Below are 21586 nucleotides of genomic sequence, written 5' to 3' on the forward strand. Positions count from 1 at the left end.
GGCACAGTGTGTTTAAGATGAACTACATGATCTTGAAAGTTTGGATTTTGAATGTTCCTTTATTTTATACACATCTACATATTTACAGGTATAACCCTTTGGAAACAGGGAATGTTAATACAAATTGTACAACCACACACACAGACAACATGATTCACTCCACACTTACACGCTCATAACTGCTAGCAAACACACTTCTGATCATACTATCATGCACAAGACAGTCGTGGACACAGTATCATCTCTTACTAACAATGCAAAGCACCCATATTATTAAGCATTATCTACCATACATTCACTTTAAACAAAACGGCACACAGTTTCAGTGAAATACAAACACCTCTCATACTCAGAACACCTTAAAACAATCAATCAGAATTGTAATCTCTGTCTTCTTCATCGTCATTGTCGTCCTCATCAAGCTCCTTCATCACCTCTTTTTTATAGCGCTCCCAGCTTCTCCGGCTGTACGAATGCTCCTCACTCCAGCAACCTGATACATGAAAGGAAAAAGTCATGAAATAAGCTAAATGTACAGTATGTCAGTGCTCTTGTCAAGGTTTACATGGGTCCTAAAGAATTTGTGTATTTGGAAATATGTTACCATTAACAATGGAACTGCACAATGGCCAAGTTCCCAATTAAAGGAAACAACAGGCTACCACCACCATACTTTGTAGTACGGTGTATTTTGGGTGATGTGCTAGGTTTGTTTTTTAATCAAATTTAATGCTAGAAGTTCAGCCCAAAAGCTTTTTGTCTTACTGTAAAAACTTTTGCCACATGAAATCAAACTTCCAAGTGTTTTTTCTCTTGAAACCACAATTTCCAACCATGGTGATTTGTGTGACCATGCATTAGTAGAAGTGGAATCCTTTAAGAAATAGCCTTTTTTCTGAAGTCATCAAAACCACTACAATAGATGTCTGATGGAGGCCAATCTGTCTGGTGTGTTATTTGGGGAAAAAAAAGGTGTTTTCATTTTCAGAGTGTAATGTAACCAAAGGTGAGGATTTTAACAGGTTTACAGTAGGCACTGTACACTAGTGGCACTCAATTTATCCACAAATGACAGATGTGAATAAAGTCTTTATACCAGCACCATGGTGGCATTTGTTTTAATTTAATATTTATCCAATTCATAAGATTTACTAACAAAGGATTATCTTTCAAGTCATTTATGTGATTTAACCAGTATTGCCTACCACCGTTTTGGTATTGGTAGCTAACTCCTAACCCTTTACAATGTAATAGATGTACAGTTAGCAAACTTTTAACCACCATGTCATCCAGAAACGTGATTAAATGATTGTAGCCTTTGTTTATTTATTAGGTGTTTAACCTCCTGTTTTACACTTGTTACATTCATGACAAGGCAGGTAGTTTAAGTTCAGTGTGTCACACTGTTACACGCATTTTTGTATTTCCAATTCACCTAGCTTACATGTTTTGGAATACAGCGGGGAAAATACAGTGTATCACAAAAGTGAGTACACCCCTCACATTTCTGCAGATATTTAAGTATATCTTTTCATGGGACAACATTGACAAAATGACACTTTGACACAATGAAAAGTAGTCTGTGTGCAGCTTATATAACAGTGTAAATTTATTCTTCCCTCAAAATAACTCAATATACAGCCATTAATGTCTAAACCACCAGCAACAAAAGTGAGTACACCCCTTAGTGAAAGTTCCTGAAGTGTCAATATTTTGTGCGGCCATTATTATTTTCCAGAACTGCCTTAACTCTCCTGGGCATGGAGTTTACCAGAGCTTCACAGGTTGCCACTGGAATGCTTTTCCACTCCTCCATGACGACATCACGGAGCCGGCGGATATTCGAGACTTTGCGTTCCTCCACCTTCCGCTTCAGGATGCCCCAAAGATGTTCTATTGGGTTTAGGTCTGGAAACATGCTTGGCCAGTCCATCACCTTTACCCTCAGCCTCTTCAATAAAGCTGTGGTCGTCTTAGAGGTGTGTTTGGGGTCATTATCATGCTGGAACACTGCCCTGCGACCCAGTTTCCGGAGGGAGGGGATCATGCTCTGCTTCAGTATTTCACAGTACATATTGGAGTTCATGTGTCCCTCAATGAAATGTAACTCCCCAACACCTGCTGCACTCATGCAACCCCAGACCATGGCATTCCCACCACCATGCTTGACTGTAGGCATGACACACTTATCTTTGTACTCCTCACCTGATTGCCGCCACACATGCTTGAGACCATCTGAACCAAACAAATTAATCTTGGTCTCATCAGACCATAGGACATGGTTCCAGTAATCCATGTCCTTTGTTGACATGTCTTCAGCAAACTGTTTGCGAGCTTTCTTGTGTAGAGACTTCAGAAGAGGCTTCCTTCTGGGGTGACAGCCATGCAGACCAATTTGATGTAGTGTGCGGCGTATGGTCTGAGCACTGACAGGCTGACCCCCCACCTTTTCAATCTCTGCAGCAATGCTGACAGCACTCCTGCGCCTATCTTTCAAAGACAGCAGCTGGATGTGACGCTGAGCACGTGCACTCAGCTTCTTTGGACGACCAACACGAGGTCTGTTCTGAGTGGACCCTGCTCTTTTAAAACGCTGGATGATCTTGGCCACTGTGCTGCAGCTCAGTTTCAGGGTGTTGGCAATCTTCTTGTAGCCTTGGCCATCTTCATGTAGCGCAACAATTCGTCTTTTAAGATCCTCAGAGAGTTCTTTGCCATGAGGTGCCATGTTGGAACTTTCAGTGACCAGTATGAGAGAGTGTGAGAGCTGTACTACTAAATTGAACACACCTGCTCCCTATGCACCTAGTAACACTAACGAGTCACATGACATTTTGAAGGGAAAATGACAAGCAGTGCTCAATTTGGACATTTAGGGGTGTAGTCTCTTAGGGGTGTACTCACTTTTGTTGCCGATGGTTTAGACATTAATGGCTGTATTTTGAGTTATTTTGAGGGAAGAATAAATTTACACTGTTATATAAGCTGCACACAGACTACTTTTCATTGTGTCAAAGTGTCATTTTGTCAGTGTTGTCCCATGAAAAGATATACTTAAATATCTGCAGAAATGTGAGAGGTGTACTCACTTTTGTGATACACTGTAAGTATTGGACGCATCAACATTTTTCTTAGTAAATATATTTCTGATGGGGCTATTGAAATTTTCACAAGATGTTAGTAACGACCCAAGTAATCCACACATACAAAGAAATCTAAACAAATAAGTCCATAAATTAAGTTATGTGTAATAAAATGGAATGACACAGGGAAAAAGTATTGAACACATGAAGAAAAGGAGGTGCAAAAAGGCATGGAAAGCCAAAACACCAGCTGAAATCTGTCAGTATTTTGAAAGCTATCCTGCCCCTATCAGTGCAAATTAATATCAGCTGGTTTAGTCCTAATTGATGGCCTATAAAAAGGTTTCTCATTACCAAGGTGTCACACAAGAAGCATCTTGTGATGGGTAAAAGCAAAGAGCTCTCTCAAGACCTTCGCAACCTTATTGTTGCAAAACATACTGATGGTATTGGTTACAGACGTATTTCTAAACTTCTAAATGTTCCAGTGAGCACCGTTGGGGCCATTATCCGGAAGTGGAAAGAACATCATTTCACCATGAACCAGCCACGACCAGGTGCTCCTCGCAAGATTTCTGACAGAGGAGTCAAAAGAAAAATCAGAAGAGTTGTCCAAGAGCCAAGGACCACCCACGGAGAGCTTCAAAAAGACCTGGAATTAGCAGGTGCAGTTGTTTCGAAGAAAACAATAAGTACAATGCACTCAACCGCCATGGTCTCTATTCACATTCACCGCGCAAGACTCCATTGCTGAAGAAAAAGCATGTTAAAGCTTGTTTAAAGTTTACTGCATAACATTTGGACAAGCCTATAAAATACTGGGAGAATATAGTCTGGTCAGATGAGACCAAAATTGAACTCTTTGGATGTCATAGCACACACCATGTTTGGAGAAGAAATGGCACTGCACATCACCCCAAAAACACCATACAAACAGTGAAGTTTGGAGGTGGGAACATCATAGTGTGGGGCTGTTTCTCAGCATACAGTACAGGCAGATTTCATATAATTGAAGAAAGGATGAATGGAGAAATGTACCGAGACATTCCTGATAAGAATCTGCTGCCATCTACCAGAATACTGAAGATGAAACAAGACAAAGACAATGATCCCAAACACACAGCCAAGGAAACTCTGAAGTGGTTTCAGAGAAAGAAAATAAAGCTGCTATAAAGGCCCAATCACCTGACTTGAATCCAATTGAAAATCTATGGAAAGAACTGAAGTTCATAGAAGAGGCCCCCAGAACCTTCAAGATTTGAAGACATTTTGTGTGGAAGAATGGGCCAAAATCACACCTGAACAATGCATGCGACTAGTTTCTCCATACAGAAGGCGTCTTGAAGCTGTCATTACCAACAAAGGCTTTTCTACTAAGTATTAAATAAAATTCAGTAAGCGTGTTCAATACTTTTTCCGTGTCATTCACCTTTATTACACATGACTTCATTTATGGACTTATTTGTTTAAATTTCTTTGTATGTGTGGATTACTAAGGTTGTTTCCAACATCTTGTGAAAATTTCATGACAAAAACCCCATCAGAAATATATTTACTGAGAAAAATGTTGATGCGTTCAATACTTATTTTTCCCGCTGTATGTAATGAATCTGGAGCTCCCGAAAAAAACCCACGCAGACACGAAAAGAACCTGGACTGTAAAACCCAGGACCTTTTTGCTGTAAGGTGACAGTGCTACCCACCTACCCGCTATGTCGCTTAACTGTAGACTTCGGGAAGCAGAATTTGGCACTGATAGCTATCTTTACTAACAGGATACTTTTCAAACAATCTGCTTGCTTAAACAGTTAAGCCAGTCTGTCTATTTCTCAATTTCACTATTGTCTTATGTAACTCCTGTAACCCTAGTGACAGATAATTGTTGTAAACATTTACAATGGCAATCTGTTTTGACACCAGAGCATGTTAATGTAACTGGACTGTCAGGGCAACAAGGTTTAGGTGCTGTATGGAAATGTGGTGTCCCAAACCAGACAGAATGCTCATAACTAGCTTTTATAATCGTGACAGCAGAACTCTGGTCTTCTAATCTGCCTCGAACATTTATTCTATAAATGATGCACAATATCTACATCATGTTAATATATTAACAAATATTAACATCTCATATTATGTATTTAGTTCATTAATGCATTCATCCCATTTTAGCAGATTTTAAGATCATTGCCACACCCTATAACAAGTTTACTGGCCAATCGCTGCTGGGAGACACAGTATATTAATTTTAATTGTTAAACCTTATCAATCTAAGTTGTCAAATTGATGTTCAGGCAGCCCAAATCAATCAATCAATCATGAACTTAAACATACCTCCATAGCGCTCATCATCACTGTTGTCATCACTGTTTTCTTCATCTGGATAGTCGTTCCTCCAGTTGGCTTCAGCATTTTCATCATCTTCATCCTCATACACCTCCTCCTCCCAAGCTACCTCATCAGGAACCTGTGTATTTAAAATTTTACATCCTAATTAGTCACCTTTAAAGTTTTTTAAATCCAAAATGTGGAAAAGAAACAAAATAAAATTGTGGGAATGTGGGGCATTACATTTCAATCAGAGCACTTGAGTTTTCTTGTAATCTTATCACTGAGCCTTGATGTTGTGAATGGAAATTTTATATTTTATTAATTATTTGCATTAAACTCATAAGTTTCTGCTTTCTTAGTTCAATTAGCAGAGGTAGAAGAGACTTTTGGAAGGTTTCTTAGGTCCAGAGATATGTTGACCTTGGCATGGGCTTCTTGCTTCCGTGGGAATGCATGGGTGTCAGGACTTTGTGTGCAGGGGTGCACGCGCAGTTCTGATACTGGTGCATTCTTGTGGAGGTACGCCATGTTTCTAAACTGACTATTCTTGTAGGATGATAAACAAGTTTGGTGTGGAAAGTTGACCTTGAGCTGGGTTGCTGAGCAGAGTTAGCCTGAAGGGGCAGTAAGTGGGGTATAAATACTGTGATAGGGCAGACAGAGTGGCCCTTTCTCTCCTGTAAAGGCATGTGTGCGTTTGCATTGAGGTTGGCCCTCAGCTGAGTAATAAATTGATTATTTGCTTTTATCATTATCCCGGTTGTCTGTGTCAATCTTTAAGGGTTATTTTGAATTCCCACAACGTGTAGACCAAATTTTGACCCAATCATCTGCATGTCACAGCAGAAATCAAAAGGCGACATTGTTCCAATTTCTAAGTGTATTGTTCCTGTAAGCTTGTGACTGTAACCTTATTTAGATTACTGTTCTTGATTGAAAAGAGTAGAATCTGATATGGTCTTCTGCTGCTTTAACCCTGTCTGATGACAGCTGTAAAAACTGATTCAAGTTACTGTAGCCTTCCTGTCAGCTTAAACCAGACTGGCTGTTCTTCTCTGACCTCTCTTATCAACAAGTATCTTTTGCCCCAGAACTGCTGTTTCCTGGTTTTTATGTTTTGCACCACTCTATTGTGGCTCAAATTACATACAATCAGCAGTTTAACAGCCCACCTGGTTTAAACAACCATGCCATGTTCACATTTTTGTTCTTCTGAATAGGTATCTTAATGATTAACATGTTCACCGATAGCTCAGAAGTCATTGTTAGATTTTTTTGGTTAAAAGGGTCATTCAAATTAATTTAACAGTTGATTATTGATTTAAACTCAGAGAGACTTCTGACTGCTGATTTGAGACCCATCTTCCCACACCCTCAGTGTACATGCACCAGTTAGGTATACAACTCAGTCATTCATCAGCAGACGTTTACATTGATTTATATTATTTCAAATTATGAACAATGGAAGTATTAAACTTCTTAATCCCCAAATAAAAGCTGCTTTGCATAATGAAGTGTCACTGCATGTTAAGTTCTGCACATTTTTTTTTTGTTTACAAATATTCTATAAATATCTAGCATTATTGTTCCAATATAAAAGTAACTCTGCTTACCATCTTATAACTATACTAATGGCAAGAAGAGCTATAACGACTACATCTTTATTAATAAATGATTAGCAGGGTGGCACAGTGGCTTCATGGGTAGTACTTTTGCCTCACAGTACGAAGGTCCTGGGTTTAATTCTTAGATTAAGTGAAGTTTGCATGTTCTGCATGGGTTTCCTTCGGGAGCTCTAGTTTTCTTCCACAGTCCAAAGACATGTAAGTATTTATTTAATTGATTTTTTTACACCACTTTTTACACTCGTTTGTGTTATTTATGGCATGATCGATGTTATGTTTAAGTCATTTTTCTTGTTTCTATTTGTCCATTTATATTTATATTTTTGTTTCTGCCAGGAACTTTAGGATTGTTTTTTTGGTTGAGGATTTCTTTAACAGTTCCAGGTATGTGTAGCTGTTTTCTCTCCCTGGTGTATTTGGGGCATTCGATTAGAATATGTTTTATTGTGAGCTGTGTTCAGCATCTTTCACATATTGGAGGATTAAAAAAAAGTAAGTAGGCTGAATTGGAGATACAAAATTGCCTGTAACAGTTTATTTAATGCATTTTATCCCCTTTTCTCCTGATTTATAGTGCGTCCAATTTTTACCCAATTGCGTTATGCTTCCTCTCTACTGGTGCTGACCCCCGCTCCAATTAAGGAGAGCAAACTGACACACGCCCCCTCCGACGTGTGCAGTAGCCGACTGCATCTTTTCACCTGCACGAGGAGAGTTCATATGCAGATCAGCTTTGTGTACGGAGAGCCACACCCTGATCGCATTATTCCTCAACTCTGTGCAGATGCCATCACTCACCCAGCAGAGGTCGTAATTGCATCAGTTATGAGGAATCCCTATCCGGCTCTTCCCTCTCTGTACAAGTTCGCAATGTCAGCTCTGGTGTGCTAGCGTGTTTTAATGCTGCACCACCACCACCTGAGCGGCTGCCTGTAACAGTTTTTGACATGGAACTTGAACTGATAAATAATGTGTAACCTGTAACTACCTGTCCTGTCATGAAAGTAACCAAAGTGTCAATCATGATGTTAAAATCCTAATAAACAAACAAAAATTATGATTAGAATGTTTAGATAGCACTTGTAATGAATTGTTTGCTACCGTTCATTATAATAGTTCATTCTCAGTCTACATTTTGAATGAACTGGTTCTGATCACAGTGTTTATGTTCATCTCACTTTACTAAATTACTGCCACGTTCATTATGCTGTTTTTCATTAAATAACAATTTGCTGTTATGAAACTGTACAACAACTTTACCGACACAATTCACGGACAAAATTTAGGCCCCTTCAAGTCTAGAGTGTGCTAGAGTGAAAAATTGTACTCAAATTTTTAATTTGGCGTCAGAAAAAAGTGTTATGGTTATGCATTAATGAGCTTTAAAGAGTTCTAAAAGCATTATTGTTTACAAACTGCAACAACATTAACCATCTTCAACTTACCAGCTCTCCTTCATCTGTATATGGTCTGACTGACAAGATGTCCTGTATCCAGCCTGGCGTGGCTGTTTCCTGGTAGTATAGATCATAAACGTAATCATCCTCCTTCTCACGATGTTCAGTCCCAGCGCTATCGGATGACACGGTCAGCTTCTCACGGATCATCTTCACTGAATTACACAGGATTGTCTCAGTGTCGGCCTTCAAATTCTAGACAAACAGAGAGGAACGATTAGCCACTGACCTTTTTATTTAAAGTAACTCATTATATAAATAAAACAAGTTTGCTAAAAGGCAAGTGTAGGAGTATCAAACAATTTTACCTTTCCGTGAGATTTGTCATCTTCCTCGGCATCCTCCTGAACTATATCAAACACTTGCACATCTCCCAAATTTAAACGGGGCTCCGTTTCAGTCTCATCACTATTTACTTGAGGTGTTTTCTCTTTAGCTGTGGCTGGCTCTGCTGGAAGCCCAGCCCGTTGACTGGAGAGAATCCTGTAACGTTCCTCTCGCCTGGTGTTCCATTTAGCACTGCGCAAATCACCGATGATCCTCTGGGAGCTGCCATGAGATGGCCGCAGGGCATGTGCTATGCGTGGACGTGATAGAGCCTCACGTACATGTGTATGTACTGGAGCGTCCTTAAGGAGAAGGAAAAAACACCCATTTATCATCAGTATCAACAGTTAGTGTGGAGTAAGAAAAGTAAGTCCAAAAACATTTGACAAAACGCTTAGGAATAAAATCCTGACTAATAATAAACACATATTTAATTTAATATACAGTGTATCACAAAAGTGAGTACACCCCTCACATTTCTGCAAATATTTTATTATATCTTTTTATGGGACAACACTATAGAAATAAAACTTGGATATAACTTAGAGTAGTCAGTGTACAACTTGTATAGCAGTGTAGATTTACTGTCTTCTGAAAATAACTCAACACAGCCATTAATGTCTAAATGGCTGGCAACATAAGTGAGTACACCCCACAGTGAACATGTCCAAATTGTGCCCAAAGTGTCAATATTTTGTGTGACCACCATTATTATCCAGCACTGCCTTAACCCTCCTGGGCATGGAATTCACCAGAGCTGCACAGGTTGCTACTGGAATCCTCTTCCACTCCTCCATGATGACATCACGGAGCTGGTGGATGTTAGACACCTTGAACTCCTCCACCTTCCACTTGAGGATGCGCCACAGGTGCTCAATTGGGTTTAGTCCATCACCTTTACCTTCAGCTTCCTCAGCAAGGCAGTTGTCATCTTGGAGGTTGTGTTTGGGGTCGTTATCCTGTTGGAAAACTGCCATGAGGCCCAGTTTTCGAAGGGAGGGGATCATGCTCTGTTTCAGAATGTCACAGTACATGTTGGAATTCATGTTTCCCTCAATGAACTGCAGCTCCCCAGTGCCAGCAACACTCATGCAGCCCAAGACCATGATGCTACCACCACCATGCTTGACTGTAGGCAAGATACAGTTGTCTTGGTACTTCTCACCAGGGCGCCGCCACACATGCTGGACACCATCTGAGCCAAACAAGTTTATCTTGGTCTCGTCAGACCACAGGGCATTCCAGTAATCCATGTTCTTGGACTGCTTGTCTTCAGCAAACTGTTTGCTGGCTTTCTTGTGCGTCGGCTTCCTTCTGGGATGACGACCATGCAGACCGAGTTGATGCAGTGTGCGGTGTATGGTCTGAGCACTGACAGGCTGACCTCCCACGTCTTCAACCTCTGCAGCAATGCTGGCAGCACTCATGTGTCTATTTTTTAAAGCCAACCTCTGGATATGACGCCGAACACGTGGACTCAACTTCTTTGGTCGACCCTGGCGAAGCCTGTTCCGAGTGGAACCTGTCCTGGAAAACTGCTGTATGACCTTGGCCACCGTGCTGTAGCTCAGTTTCAGGGTGTTAGCAATCTTCTTATAGCCCAGGCCATCTTTATGAAGAGCAACAATTCTATTTCTCACATCCTCAGAGAGTTCTTTGCCATGAGGTGCCATGTTGAATATCCAGTGGCCAGTATGAGAGAATTGTACCCAAAACACCAAATTTAACAGCCCTGCTCCCCATTTACACCTGGGACCTTGACACATGACACCAGGGAGGGACAACGACACATTTGGGCACAATTTGGACATGTTCACTGTGGGGTGTACTCACTTATGTTGCCAGCTATTTAGACATTAATGGCTGTGTGTTGAGTTATTTTCAGAAGACAGTAAATCTACACTGCTATACAAGTTGTACACTGACTACTCTAAGTTATATCCAAGTTTTATTTCTATAGTGTTGTCCCATGAAAAGATATAATGAAATATTTGCAGAAATGTGAGGGGTGTACTCACTTTTGTGATACACTGTATATACACCGATCAGCCATAACATTAAAACCACCTCCTTGTTTCTACACTCACTGTCCATTTTATCAGCTCCACTTACCATATAGGAGCACTATGTAGTTCTACAATTACTGACTGTAGTCCATCTGTTTCTCTACATACTTTTTAGTGTGCTTTCACCCTGTTTTTCAATGGCCAGGACCCTTACAGGACCACCACAGAGTAGGTATTATTTAGGTGGTGGGTCATTCTCAGCACTGCAGTGACACTGACATGGTGGTGGTGTGTTAGTGTGTGTTGTGCTGGTATGAGTGGATCAGAACCAGCAGCGCTGCTGGAGTTTTTAAATACTATGTCCACTCACTGTCCACTTTATTAGACACTCCTACCTCACGGGACACGATCCACCCCACCTGGGGATCGAACACAGGACCTTCACCTTGTAGATGTAAAGTCAGAGACGATCACTCATCCATTGCTGCTGTTTGAGTTGCTCATCTTCTAGACCTTCTTCAGTGGTCACAGGACGCTGCCCACGGGGCACTATTGGCTGGATATTTTTGGTTGGTGGACGATTCTCAGTCTAGCAGGGACAGTGATGTGTTTAAAAACTTCATCAGCATTGCTGTGTCTTATCCACTCATACCAGCACAACAAACACTAACACACCACCACCATGTCAAATGATACCAGCTCTGAGGTGGTACTGTGGGGGTCCTGATTATTGAAGAACAGGGTGAAAGCAGCCTAAAAAGGTATGTAGAGAAATAGATGGACTACAGTTAGTAATTGTAGAACTACAAAGTGCTCCTATATGGTAAGTGGAGCTGATAAAATGGACAATGAGTGTAGAAACAAGGAGGTGGTTTTAATGTTATGGCTGATCAGTGTATACATTTTATATATATATATATATATACACAGTGTACTCACTGGGGTACAAAAGTGAGTACACCCCTCCCATTTCTGCAGATATTTAAGTATACCTTTTCATGGGACAACACTGACAAAATGACACTTTGACACAATGAAAAGTAGTCTGTGTGCAGCTTATATAACAGTGTAAATTTATTCTTCCCTCAAAATAACTCAATATACAGCCATTAATGTCTAAACCACCGGCAACAAAAGTGAGTACACCCCTAAGAGACTACACCCCTAAATGTCCAAATTGAGCACTGCTTGTCATTTTCCCTCCAAAATGTCATGTGACTCGTTAGTGTTACTAGGTCTCAGGTGTGCATAGGGAGCAGGTGTGTTCAATTTAGTAGTACAGCTCTCACACTCTCTCATACTGGTCACTGAAAGTTCCAACATGGCACCTCATGGCAAAGAACTCTCTGAGGATCTTAAAAGACGAATTGTTGCGCTACATGAAGGTGGCCAAGGCTACAAAAAGATTGCCAACACCCTGAAACTGAGCTGCAGCACAGTGGCCAAGATCATCCAGCGTTTTAAAAGAGCAGGGTCCACTCAGAACAGACCTCGCGTTGGTCGTCCAAAGAAGCTGAGTGCACGTGCTCAGCGTCACATCCAACTGCTGTCTTTGAAAGATAGGCGCAGGAGTGCTGTCAGCATTGCTGCAGAGATTGAAAAGGTGGGGGGTCAGCCTGTCAGTGCTCAGACCATACGCCGCACACTACATCAAATTGGTCTGCATGGCTGTCACCCCAGAAGGAAGCCTCTTCTGAAGTCTCTACACAAGAAAGCCCGCAAACAGTTTGCTGAAGACATGTCAACAAAGGACATGGATTACTGGAACCATGTCCTATGGTCTGATGAGACCAAGATTAATTTGTTTGGTTCAGATGGTCTCAAGCATGTGTGGCGGCAATCAGGTGAGGAGTACAAAGATAAGTGTGTCATGCCTACAGTCAAGCATGGTGGTGGGAATGCCATGGTCTGGGGCTGCATGAGTGCAGCAGGTGTTGGGGAGTTACATTTCATTGAGGGACACGAACTCCAATATGTACTGTGAAATACTGAAGCAGAGCATGATCCCCCCTCCCTCCGGAAACTGGGTCGCAGGGTAATGACCAGCATGATAATGACCCCAAACACACCTCTAAGACGACCACTGCTTTATTGAAGAGGCTGAGGGTAAAGGTGATGGACTGGCCAAGCATGTCTCCAGACCTAAACCCAATAGAACATCTTTGGGGCATCCTCAAGCGGAAGGTGAAGGAGCGCAAAGTCTCGAATATCCGCCAGCTCCGTGATGTCGTCATGGAGGAGTGGAAAAGCATTCCAGTGGCAACCTGTGAAGCTCTGGTAAACTCCATGCCCAGGAGAGTTAAGGCAGTTCTGGGAAATAATGGTGGCCACACAAAATATTGACACTTCAGGAACTTTCACTAAGGGGTGTACTCACTTTTGTTGCCGGTGGTTTAGACATTAATGGCTGTATATTGAGTTATTTTGAGGGAAGAATAAATTTACACTGTTATATAAGCTGCACACAGACTACTTTTCATTGTGTCAAAGTGTCATTTTGTCAGTGTTGTCCCATGCAAAGATATACTTAAATATCTGCAGAAATGTGAGGGGTGTACTCACTTGTGTGATACACTATATATATATATATATATATATATATATACACAGTACAGGCCAAAAGTTTGGACACACCTTCTCTTCAATGTTTTTTCTTGATTATTTTTATTTTCTACATTGTAGATTAATACTGAAGACATCCAAACTATGAAGAATTATGTAGTGAACCAAAAAGTGTTAAACAAACCAGAATATGTTTTATATTTTACCAACTCTACCTCTGCACAACCCAACTGATGGTCTCAAACACATTAAAAAAGCAACAAATTCCAAAAATTCACTCTAGACAAGGCACAAACATTCATTGAAAACCATTCCAGGTGGAAACCTAATAAAGCTGGTTGAGAAAATTTCAAAGAGTGTGCAAATCTGTCATTAAAGCAAAAGATGGCTACTTTGAAGAATCTAAAATATAAAACATATTCTGGTTTGTTTAACACTTTTTTGTTTACTACATAATTCCATATGTGTTCCTTCATAGTTTGGATGTCTTTAGTATTAATCTACAATGTAGAAAATTTAAAAAAATTAAGAGAAACCACAGGAATGAGAAGGTGTGTCCAAACTTTTGGCTTGTACTGTGTATATATATATATATATAGTATAAAACAGACAATGCACTTGATATTAAGAATTAAGAGAGGTGAAGTAACATGGACACCAGAGTTAGCTCAGTGGCGGAGAGATTTGGTAGAGCAGAAGGATGTGTAGGATGTAAACAAAAACAATAAAATCTACAAATTCTTGCTCTTTTTGATTAAATTGTTCTTGGTAAATTTGTTTTCTTTTGCGATCGCACCTTTCTGTCCTCTGTACCTTGCACTGGCTGACAGGATATATTTTCCTTCCACTTGGTGTCGCTCTGAATCATGTTTCAGCAAAGTGACGTTGCTAATACGTTGCTAAGTGAAAAAAATAATAAAATGCGAAGGGTAAAGAGTTGCGCAACGACTCGGCAAAATAGGTGCATGTGAGAAAACCGCGCGGGCCGCACTAACAATGAACTTTGACGTTATGTCGGGGGCCACAAAATATCGGCTAGCGGGCCGCAACTGGCCCGCGGGCCGCGAGTTTGAGACCCCTGGAGAGTCATTTTCGTTCCTCTGTGATCCCAGCTAACAGGGAACGTTCCCACGACTTTCACTAACGTTATGTAAAAGTTCTCATAATGTTATGAACAAACGTTCTCCCAATAACGTCAGCAGAACGTTCTATAAACGTTACGTGACCTTGGTAAAAAATTCTAACAATGTTAGTCTGAAATGTTCAAAGTGTAACGTTATATGAGTTACATTATGGTTGCAAATGAGGTTTAGGTGACGTTCTATGAACGTTTTCATAACTTAAAAAAAACGTTCTGAGAACATTAAGAAAACTGGACAAAATAACGTTGAAAAAACGTTCTAATAAAACATTCATACAATCAAAACAGAACGTTAAGGGAACGTTCAGAGGACCTAATTTTGAATGTTCTTAGAACATTCCAAGACAACGTTCCCAGAACGTTAACTTATGGTTGCAAATTAGGTTTAGGTAACGTTCTATGAACGTTTTTATAACTTTAAAAAAACGTCCTGAGAACATCAAGAAAACTGGACAAAATAACGTTGAGGGAACATTCAACGTTCCCACAACCAAAATGTAACGTTTGGGAAACGTTCTTAGAACGTAGTTTTGTTAGCTGGGATCATAACAGGGCTTCAATTCAATGCCCTTGGGGATTACTTTATGTACAACATACAGTAGTTTTGTCAAATGTCTAAAACAAAAAGCACGTCTCATGTGTGCCTATTTTTTTTAGTAATTAAATATGTCAGCGTTAATAATTCGCTCACTTGGTGAAATTTAATCTTTAAAACACAGACAGTTGGGCACCACCCGCTTTCTCATCATAACCTAATACAATGTCGACTTGGGTTGCCAAATTTCCTCTGCAGTAGTTGTTTCAGGTGCTAGAGTGCACGTTTTTGATATTGTAGTTTTAAATAATACTTCTTTAACAACTGGCAACCCTTCAAAAATGAAACAAATTATTTATTTATTTTTTTAAGTACAAGAAATGTAGCCCAAACATGGCGGGAAGTATTTACATAAGTGAGGTTATATATATTATAAAACACACACTGGAAAACTAAACAATTCATCCGTGGACTAGTTGGGGAATTAGCAAACGAGGTAATAAACATTTGCGCAATCGACATCCGGTCGCGTGAACAAGACACGTGAAAACAATGGGCTGACTAAAAGGATTAATACTAGCTATACAGCTAAACAGCAGTTCCATATATCATTCTAGCGAGGTATTTTAATCACCTGTGAGGCCACAGTAGCCACTAGTTTGAAGACGGAGTTTTCTACGCTGGCAGGCTCTGACTCGGTTTGCTGGCCGGGTTCTGCTGCAGGCTGTGCGGCGCTGCACTCAGCGCGGATCCGCTTACAGGCCAACAGCAGCGCGTCCGCCGGCTCGGTGCCTCTCTTGCGCTTCACCCGCAGAATGGTGGTGCTGGGATCCATGCTGCTTTAAACTGTAATGTCGCCTTCTGACAGTGGAAAACAAATCAACACTCACCACCAACAACAAACACGCGACGCTCTCCTCTTTCTTTCCTTGTTTATTTATTTCATTTGTTTGCATTTCCACATGTACTAAAATATTCAATACCACCACCTACTGACGCGGAGTTCGAATGAGGTGGCAATTTTAACGCGATTCCATTATTTGTAAGTTAGGCCTAATTATGTATTATGCTAGGGTGACCATATTTTGTTTTTAAAAAAAGATGACACCTGGTTCGGGGACGGAAGGGGGGGGGGGGGGGGGGGGGTATTTCATGTCGTTGGTGACACCATGGCAGTGTGTATGCCTGTATGGGGTAGAGGTTTAAATAGTTGACAAATAAGTAAATAACCATCCAGCTGTGTTACTGAACTTTAATAAATGTACAGCTGCTCTTTAACAAAGGCCTTTATGGTCAGATAATCTTATTCCTTCACATTCAGCATTAAGCCCTAAACAATAATAACAACAAATTAAAAAACAGTGGTCAAATAAAATAAATCCCTTTATTTTTTTAGTTTCTTTGATGTATTGTACAATCGTATCAGCCGACTTATTAGGAGTGTTTTTAACTTTAATTTGATGTACTGTAATTACTTGCTCCCGTCAGTAGAAACCCAGCAGTAAGATGTGTCTTCTAGTGCTTGCTGAGCAATTTCCACAGAATGCAGCAGCATCACGGTGTTGAGAGCCTCTGTGTTAGTACGTGCACGTGAAAATCAGACTTATTTTAACAAAACAGATGCTCTCCTAAAAAGACCTAAAAACAAACCAATGCAAACCAATGCAAAAACATACACACAGAATAGCGAGTGCAGACTACAAAAGCCGAATCCCGGACATTTTTGGTGATTTAAAAAGCCGGAGGCATTTTTTAGGACATGTCCGGGAAAAAGAGGACGTATGGTCACCCTATATATGCAAGAGTTAAACTGTGTTTTCTACATTTTAAAAGACACTTTTTACTGATTTTGTCGACCTGGACCAGGGTTGCCAACCCTTTTGGACTGGCCCATAGATTCTAGTAATAGGCCTTGGTTTTTAAGGTTTGTTTATGTTTATTAGGATTTTAACATCATGTTTTACACTTTGGTTACATTCGTGACAGGAACGGTAGTTACTCATTACACAAGGTTTATCAGTTCACACAAGGTTATATCGAACACAGTCATGGACAATTTAGTATCTCCAATTCACCTCACTTGCATGTCTTTGGACTGTAGGAGGAAACCGGAGCACCCGGAGGAAACCCATGCAGACACGGGGAGAACATGCAAACTCCACACGGAAAGGACCCACTTGGGGATCGAACCCAGGACCTTCTTGCTGTGAGGCGACAGTTCTACCCACTTAGCCACCATGCCGCCCTGGTTTTTAAGGTATAACAAAACAATGAGTGGGTGAATGTTTTTAGTGTTGATTGTGGCAGTGGTTTGGTGCCTATTAATTTTTGGTGGCCCTGGAACCACCATGGATAAGATAAAGATGAAGCTTTTAGTAAAATAAATACATCAATTACATTACAATGGTACAAAAAGGTCACAGTGTTCCACACAGCACATTGTGGTTATCTAATGTATTGTTGTTGGAACAACAGAGTATTGTCAATCAGTTTAAACAAAACATTTCTTAATGTAAGACTGCAAATAATTGAGGTATTTTACCATTTGCAATTAAAAATATAGTGAAACTATTCAGGTAATCCCTCGATCCACAGGTGGGGAGGTCCTGGTCCTTTCTGTGTGGAGTTTGCATGTTCTCCGGTTCCGGTTTCCTCCCACAGTCCAAAAACATGCAAGTAAGGTGAACTGCAGATACAAAATTGTCCATGACTGTGTTTGAGATTAAACTTGTGAACTGATATCTTGTGTAACAAGTAATTGCCGTTTCTTTCATGAATGTAACCAAAGTGTGTAAAACATGATGTTAAAATCCTAATAAATAAATGTACATTTTCGGCATTAAGCAGACACTTTTATCCAAAGCGACTCACCATTATGACTGAATTCAATTTTTAAGCAATTAAGGGTTAGGGGCCTTGCTCAGGGGCCCAACAGTGGCAACTTGGCAGTGGTGGAGTTTGAACTGCCAACCTTCTGATTACTGGTCCAGTACCTTAACCACTGAGCTATCACTGCCCTAAATCAATAAATATTTAGGTAATCCAGAGATATCTCATTATGTATAGAGCAATGCCGGAAACCACTGTTAAATGTGAGTAACCTTCAAGCCCTCAGACATCAATGCATAAGTGAATAACAGTTGTCACTTAACACATTCTGTGGCTGCATCTGTCATGGTGTTGGGGTACAGCCATGCCCACAGCATGGGTGACTTGCATATGTGTGAATATGCATTGATGATGCGGATACATTTGGATTTTAGAGAAACATATGCTATTGTCTTTTACTGCCAAGTCCATGGTTATTTCAGCAAGACAACGTCAGGCCTCATTCTGCACATGCTACAAAAGCGGCTTTGTAGACACAGCGAGTGTGTGCTTGACTAGCCTGCCTGTAGCACAGATCTGTCTTACTTCTTTTGAATGTGTTGCAGGCATCAAATTTTGAATTTGTTTATATTTACAAAATACAATTAAGTGTTCAAGAGTTCAAGAGAGGCTTTATTGTCATTTCAGCTATATACTGTACAATACAATACACAGTGCAGATAGACAACAGTACAATAAATACAAAAAGGCCTACAATACATACAAAAAGACATTTCTAATCTAAAAAGTAATTAAGTAAGACAATGCTAGAGACAAGTGTTGGTCAGTACATGGTACTGAGTAAATGGTAGGTGAGGTAGAAAACATATTCTGATATGCAGTTAGCAGCGTAGAGTTTTTATAGCAGCAGATACAGTATATAAAAGGAGTAAGGTGCAAAAATGCAAAAACTTGCGCAAATTGCAATATTGTGCAAATATGCAAGTAATACAGTCACAGTAGTACAATACAGTAGTAGTATGTATTTAAGTTGTCAGAGTCCAGCGAACAAACCGTGTTGATTGTGTGTGTGTGTGGTCGTGTGTGAGTGTATATGCATGTCTGTGTATATATAACATCACATCATTATTTAGTTTTTTTTTTATGTCATTACTAGCGCTGAATTGCCACATCCCAACATTTTTTGGGATGTTTTGCAGGCCTGAAATGCAGGAATGGATGTAGCTGACTGGACAACACATGAAATATCTTGGGTTTGTACTATCTGCAATAAAATAAAAGTCAGAGTAGAGTTAAGAAACACTTTGTTTTTAATTTACTTGCATTTTTATACTGTCCCAACTTTTTCTTGTAAAAACCTGTGATAACCATTATTTTAACATCGACGATATCGGTTTAGTTTATTTTTAGGAGCGCACTTACTACGTCAAATCTACAGAGGGCGCTGTATAACTAAATATCTAACAGTTTATTTCACAGGCTGCATTCATTCAATAATTGTATGTTTTATCACCTTTTTGTTCTGGTCAGGGTCGCGGAGGATCCGATTAATTGTACGAAAGGCAGGAAACACCCAGACAGGTTGTTAGTCCATCACATGGAAAATACACATGAAAACATGCAATTTTAGTAGCTCCGGTTGGCCTGATTGCATGTGTTCAGAAGATGGAACAGAGGAAGATTCAGACAGCGGAAGAACATGCAAACTTCACATAGAAAGGACCCAGGTTGCTTGTCCAGGGAGTTGAACCCAAGCCCTGCTCGCTGTGAGGTAGCAGCGCTAACCACTGCACCAGTGATATGCACATCATGGGCAAGACCTCCAGACCTGAGAATTACAGATTCAGTATGGGATCACCTGGACATAGAAGTGAAAGGACCTGGCTCGGCACCTGGCGGCTTTGTTAAGACGCCAAGTTGACACTTCTACACTCCTTCACTTCTTTATTGGCACTTCTTAATGAAGCTGCCAGATGCTGAGCCAGGTCATTTTATTTCTTATTCTTACTGCCTCTTTAATATTCCAGGTCTGGACTCTGTGGAGTCCATGACTGTCAGTGTTTCATCCACCTTTTTTTCCTCTACAGTTTTACTGCATGTGAAATGAAGTGTTGAAAAGTAAAACTATTTCCAATAAGGTGCCTTCCAGAAAGAATGGCATGATGAATTAAAATCTACCTGCACTTTTCAGCATTCATAATCCCATTAACACCACTGGCAGAAATGCAGCCACCAACCCTCCAGACCCACCAACGTGTTTTACTAAAAACTGCAAGCACTCATTTCTTCATCTTTTTCCAACTTTTCTTCTCACATACTGTCGACAATTGGACCCAAAAATTTAAAACCTGGATCTGTCACTCTTTTCCACTGATCTTTAATCCAATCTTTGTCAGCTTTAGCATATTTTAGCCTTTTCACCCTGTTCCCTGTTTCTTAAAAGTGTTTTTGGCTGCTCATATTCCTAAACAAGCCTCTTTGGACTGTAGAAGTGTCATTTTGGCATCTCATTGAAGCTGACCCAGGTCCTTGCTGGACTAGTCTCTCAAAGAAGAAACTAAGAAATTCCTCATCAGATTTTGAAAGTTTTCTTGATCGTCTAGCTCTGTTTTGTCCTTGCTGGAGCCTATCCCAGCTTTTCAATGGGCGCAAGGCACACAGTAACACCCTGGAGGAGGCGCCAGTCCATCACAGGGCAGAAACACATACACATACACACCCATTCACCTATAGGTGAATAGTGTCTTCAATTAACTGCCTGCATGACATGACTGCATGTTTTTGGACTGTGGGAGGAAACCGGAGCACCCGGAGTAAACCCACGCAGACACGAGGAGAACATGCAAACTCCACACAGAAAGGACCCTGACCGCCCCGCCGGGTGAGGCGACAGTGCTACCCACTTAGCCACTGTGCCGCCTGTGCCCATTCAGTTTCACAAATATTTGTATGGATAGGCATTGATGTTGGTCAAGCAAGCCACAATCAATGTTCCAGTTCATTTCAAAGCTGTTCAGTGGGTCGCTTGGGTGGCGCAGCGGTAAAAAGACACGCTGCAATCCAGGGCTGGATTCTGAGTACGTAGTATTGAATCCAGCTCTGCTTCACCGGTTCGATGCCGAGTGGCTGTATGAGCAACGATTGGCCGGTTGCTCAGTTGGGGGGTGGGACAAAGAACCGGATGTGGGTCTCTCTCTGTCAGAATGCGATTACGACCTCTGCCGGCTGATTAGAGGCGCCTGCACAGGAGATGAGGAAGAGTGCCCTTAGGGTGTGTCTCTCTGCATGCAACGCTAGGTGGCGCCAAACTCATCAATGTGTGGGTGGCAAAACTGCATCTGGCTGCTGCTCATGTTTCGGAGGGGATATGGGTTAGCTTCGATCTCCTCGGTCAGGGCGGGGTTCGGCATAGACAGAGAGGAAGCACGATGCAAAATTGAACAATTGGATGCGCTAAAAAAAAAAAAAAAAAAAAAAAAAAAAAAAACCTGTTCAGTGGGTCTGAGGTCAGGGTTCTGTGCAGGCCACAGAAATTTTTTTGTCTTTATAGACCTTGCTTTGTGTACATTGGCACAGTTATGCTGAAACAGGAAAGGGCTTTCCCCAAACTGGTGCTGCAAAAGTGGAAGCATACAGTTTCTGTTATATAATTGATTTATTACACTTATTCATTTTCGGCATTTAGCAGACGCT

General features: G+C 40.8%; 1 protein-coding gene across 1 annotated transcript; it reads right to left on the reverse strand.

Moving 5' to 3' along the window:
* Positions 1-39: 39 nt before the first annotated feature.
* Positions 40-16005, reverse strand: slc7a6os (solute carrier family 7 member 6 opposite strand). Its single transcript, XM_063012400.1, has 5 exons — positions 15699-16005; positions 8802-9122; positions 8482-8688; positions 5415-5547; positions 40-493 (listed from the first exon to the last, which is right to left on the reverse strand). Exons 1-5 carry the CDS (start codon positions 15897-15899, stop codon positions 369-371), a joined length of 987 nt encoding a protein of 328 aa, XP_062868470.1. The 5' UTR covers positions 15900-16005; the 3' UTR covers positions 40-368.
* Positions 16006-21586: the final 5581 nt, after the last annotated feature.

Source organism: Trichomycterus rosablanca, chromosome 17 (genome assembly GCF_030014385.1).
Source record: "Trichomycterus rosablanca isolate fTriRos1 chromosome 17, fTriRos1.hap1, whole genome shotgun sequence".
Lineage (NCBI taxonomy): Eukaryota > Metazoa > Chordata > Actinopteri > Siluriformes > Trichomycteridae > Trichomycterus > Trichomycterus rosablanca.

Coding starts and splice junctions, on each gene's coding strand:
- slc7a6os (XM_063012400.1), bottom strand. CDS start 15,899: ATGGATCCCAGCACCACCATTCTGCGGGTGAAGCGCAAGAGAGGCACC. Junction 9,123..15,698: donor TGGCTACTGTGGCCTCACAG/GTGATTAAAATA, acceptor CTTCTCCTTAAG/GACGCTCCAGTACATACACA. Junction 494..5,414: donor TGATGATGAGCGCTATGGAG/GTATGTTTAAGT, acceptor TTCATGTATCAG/GTTGCTGGAGTGAGGAGCAT.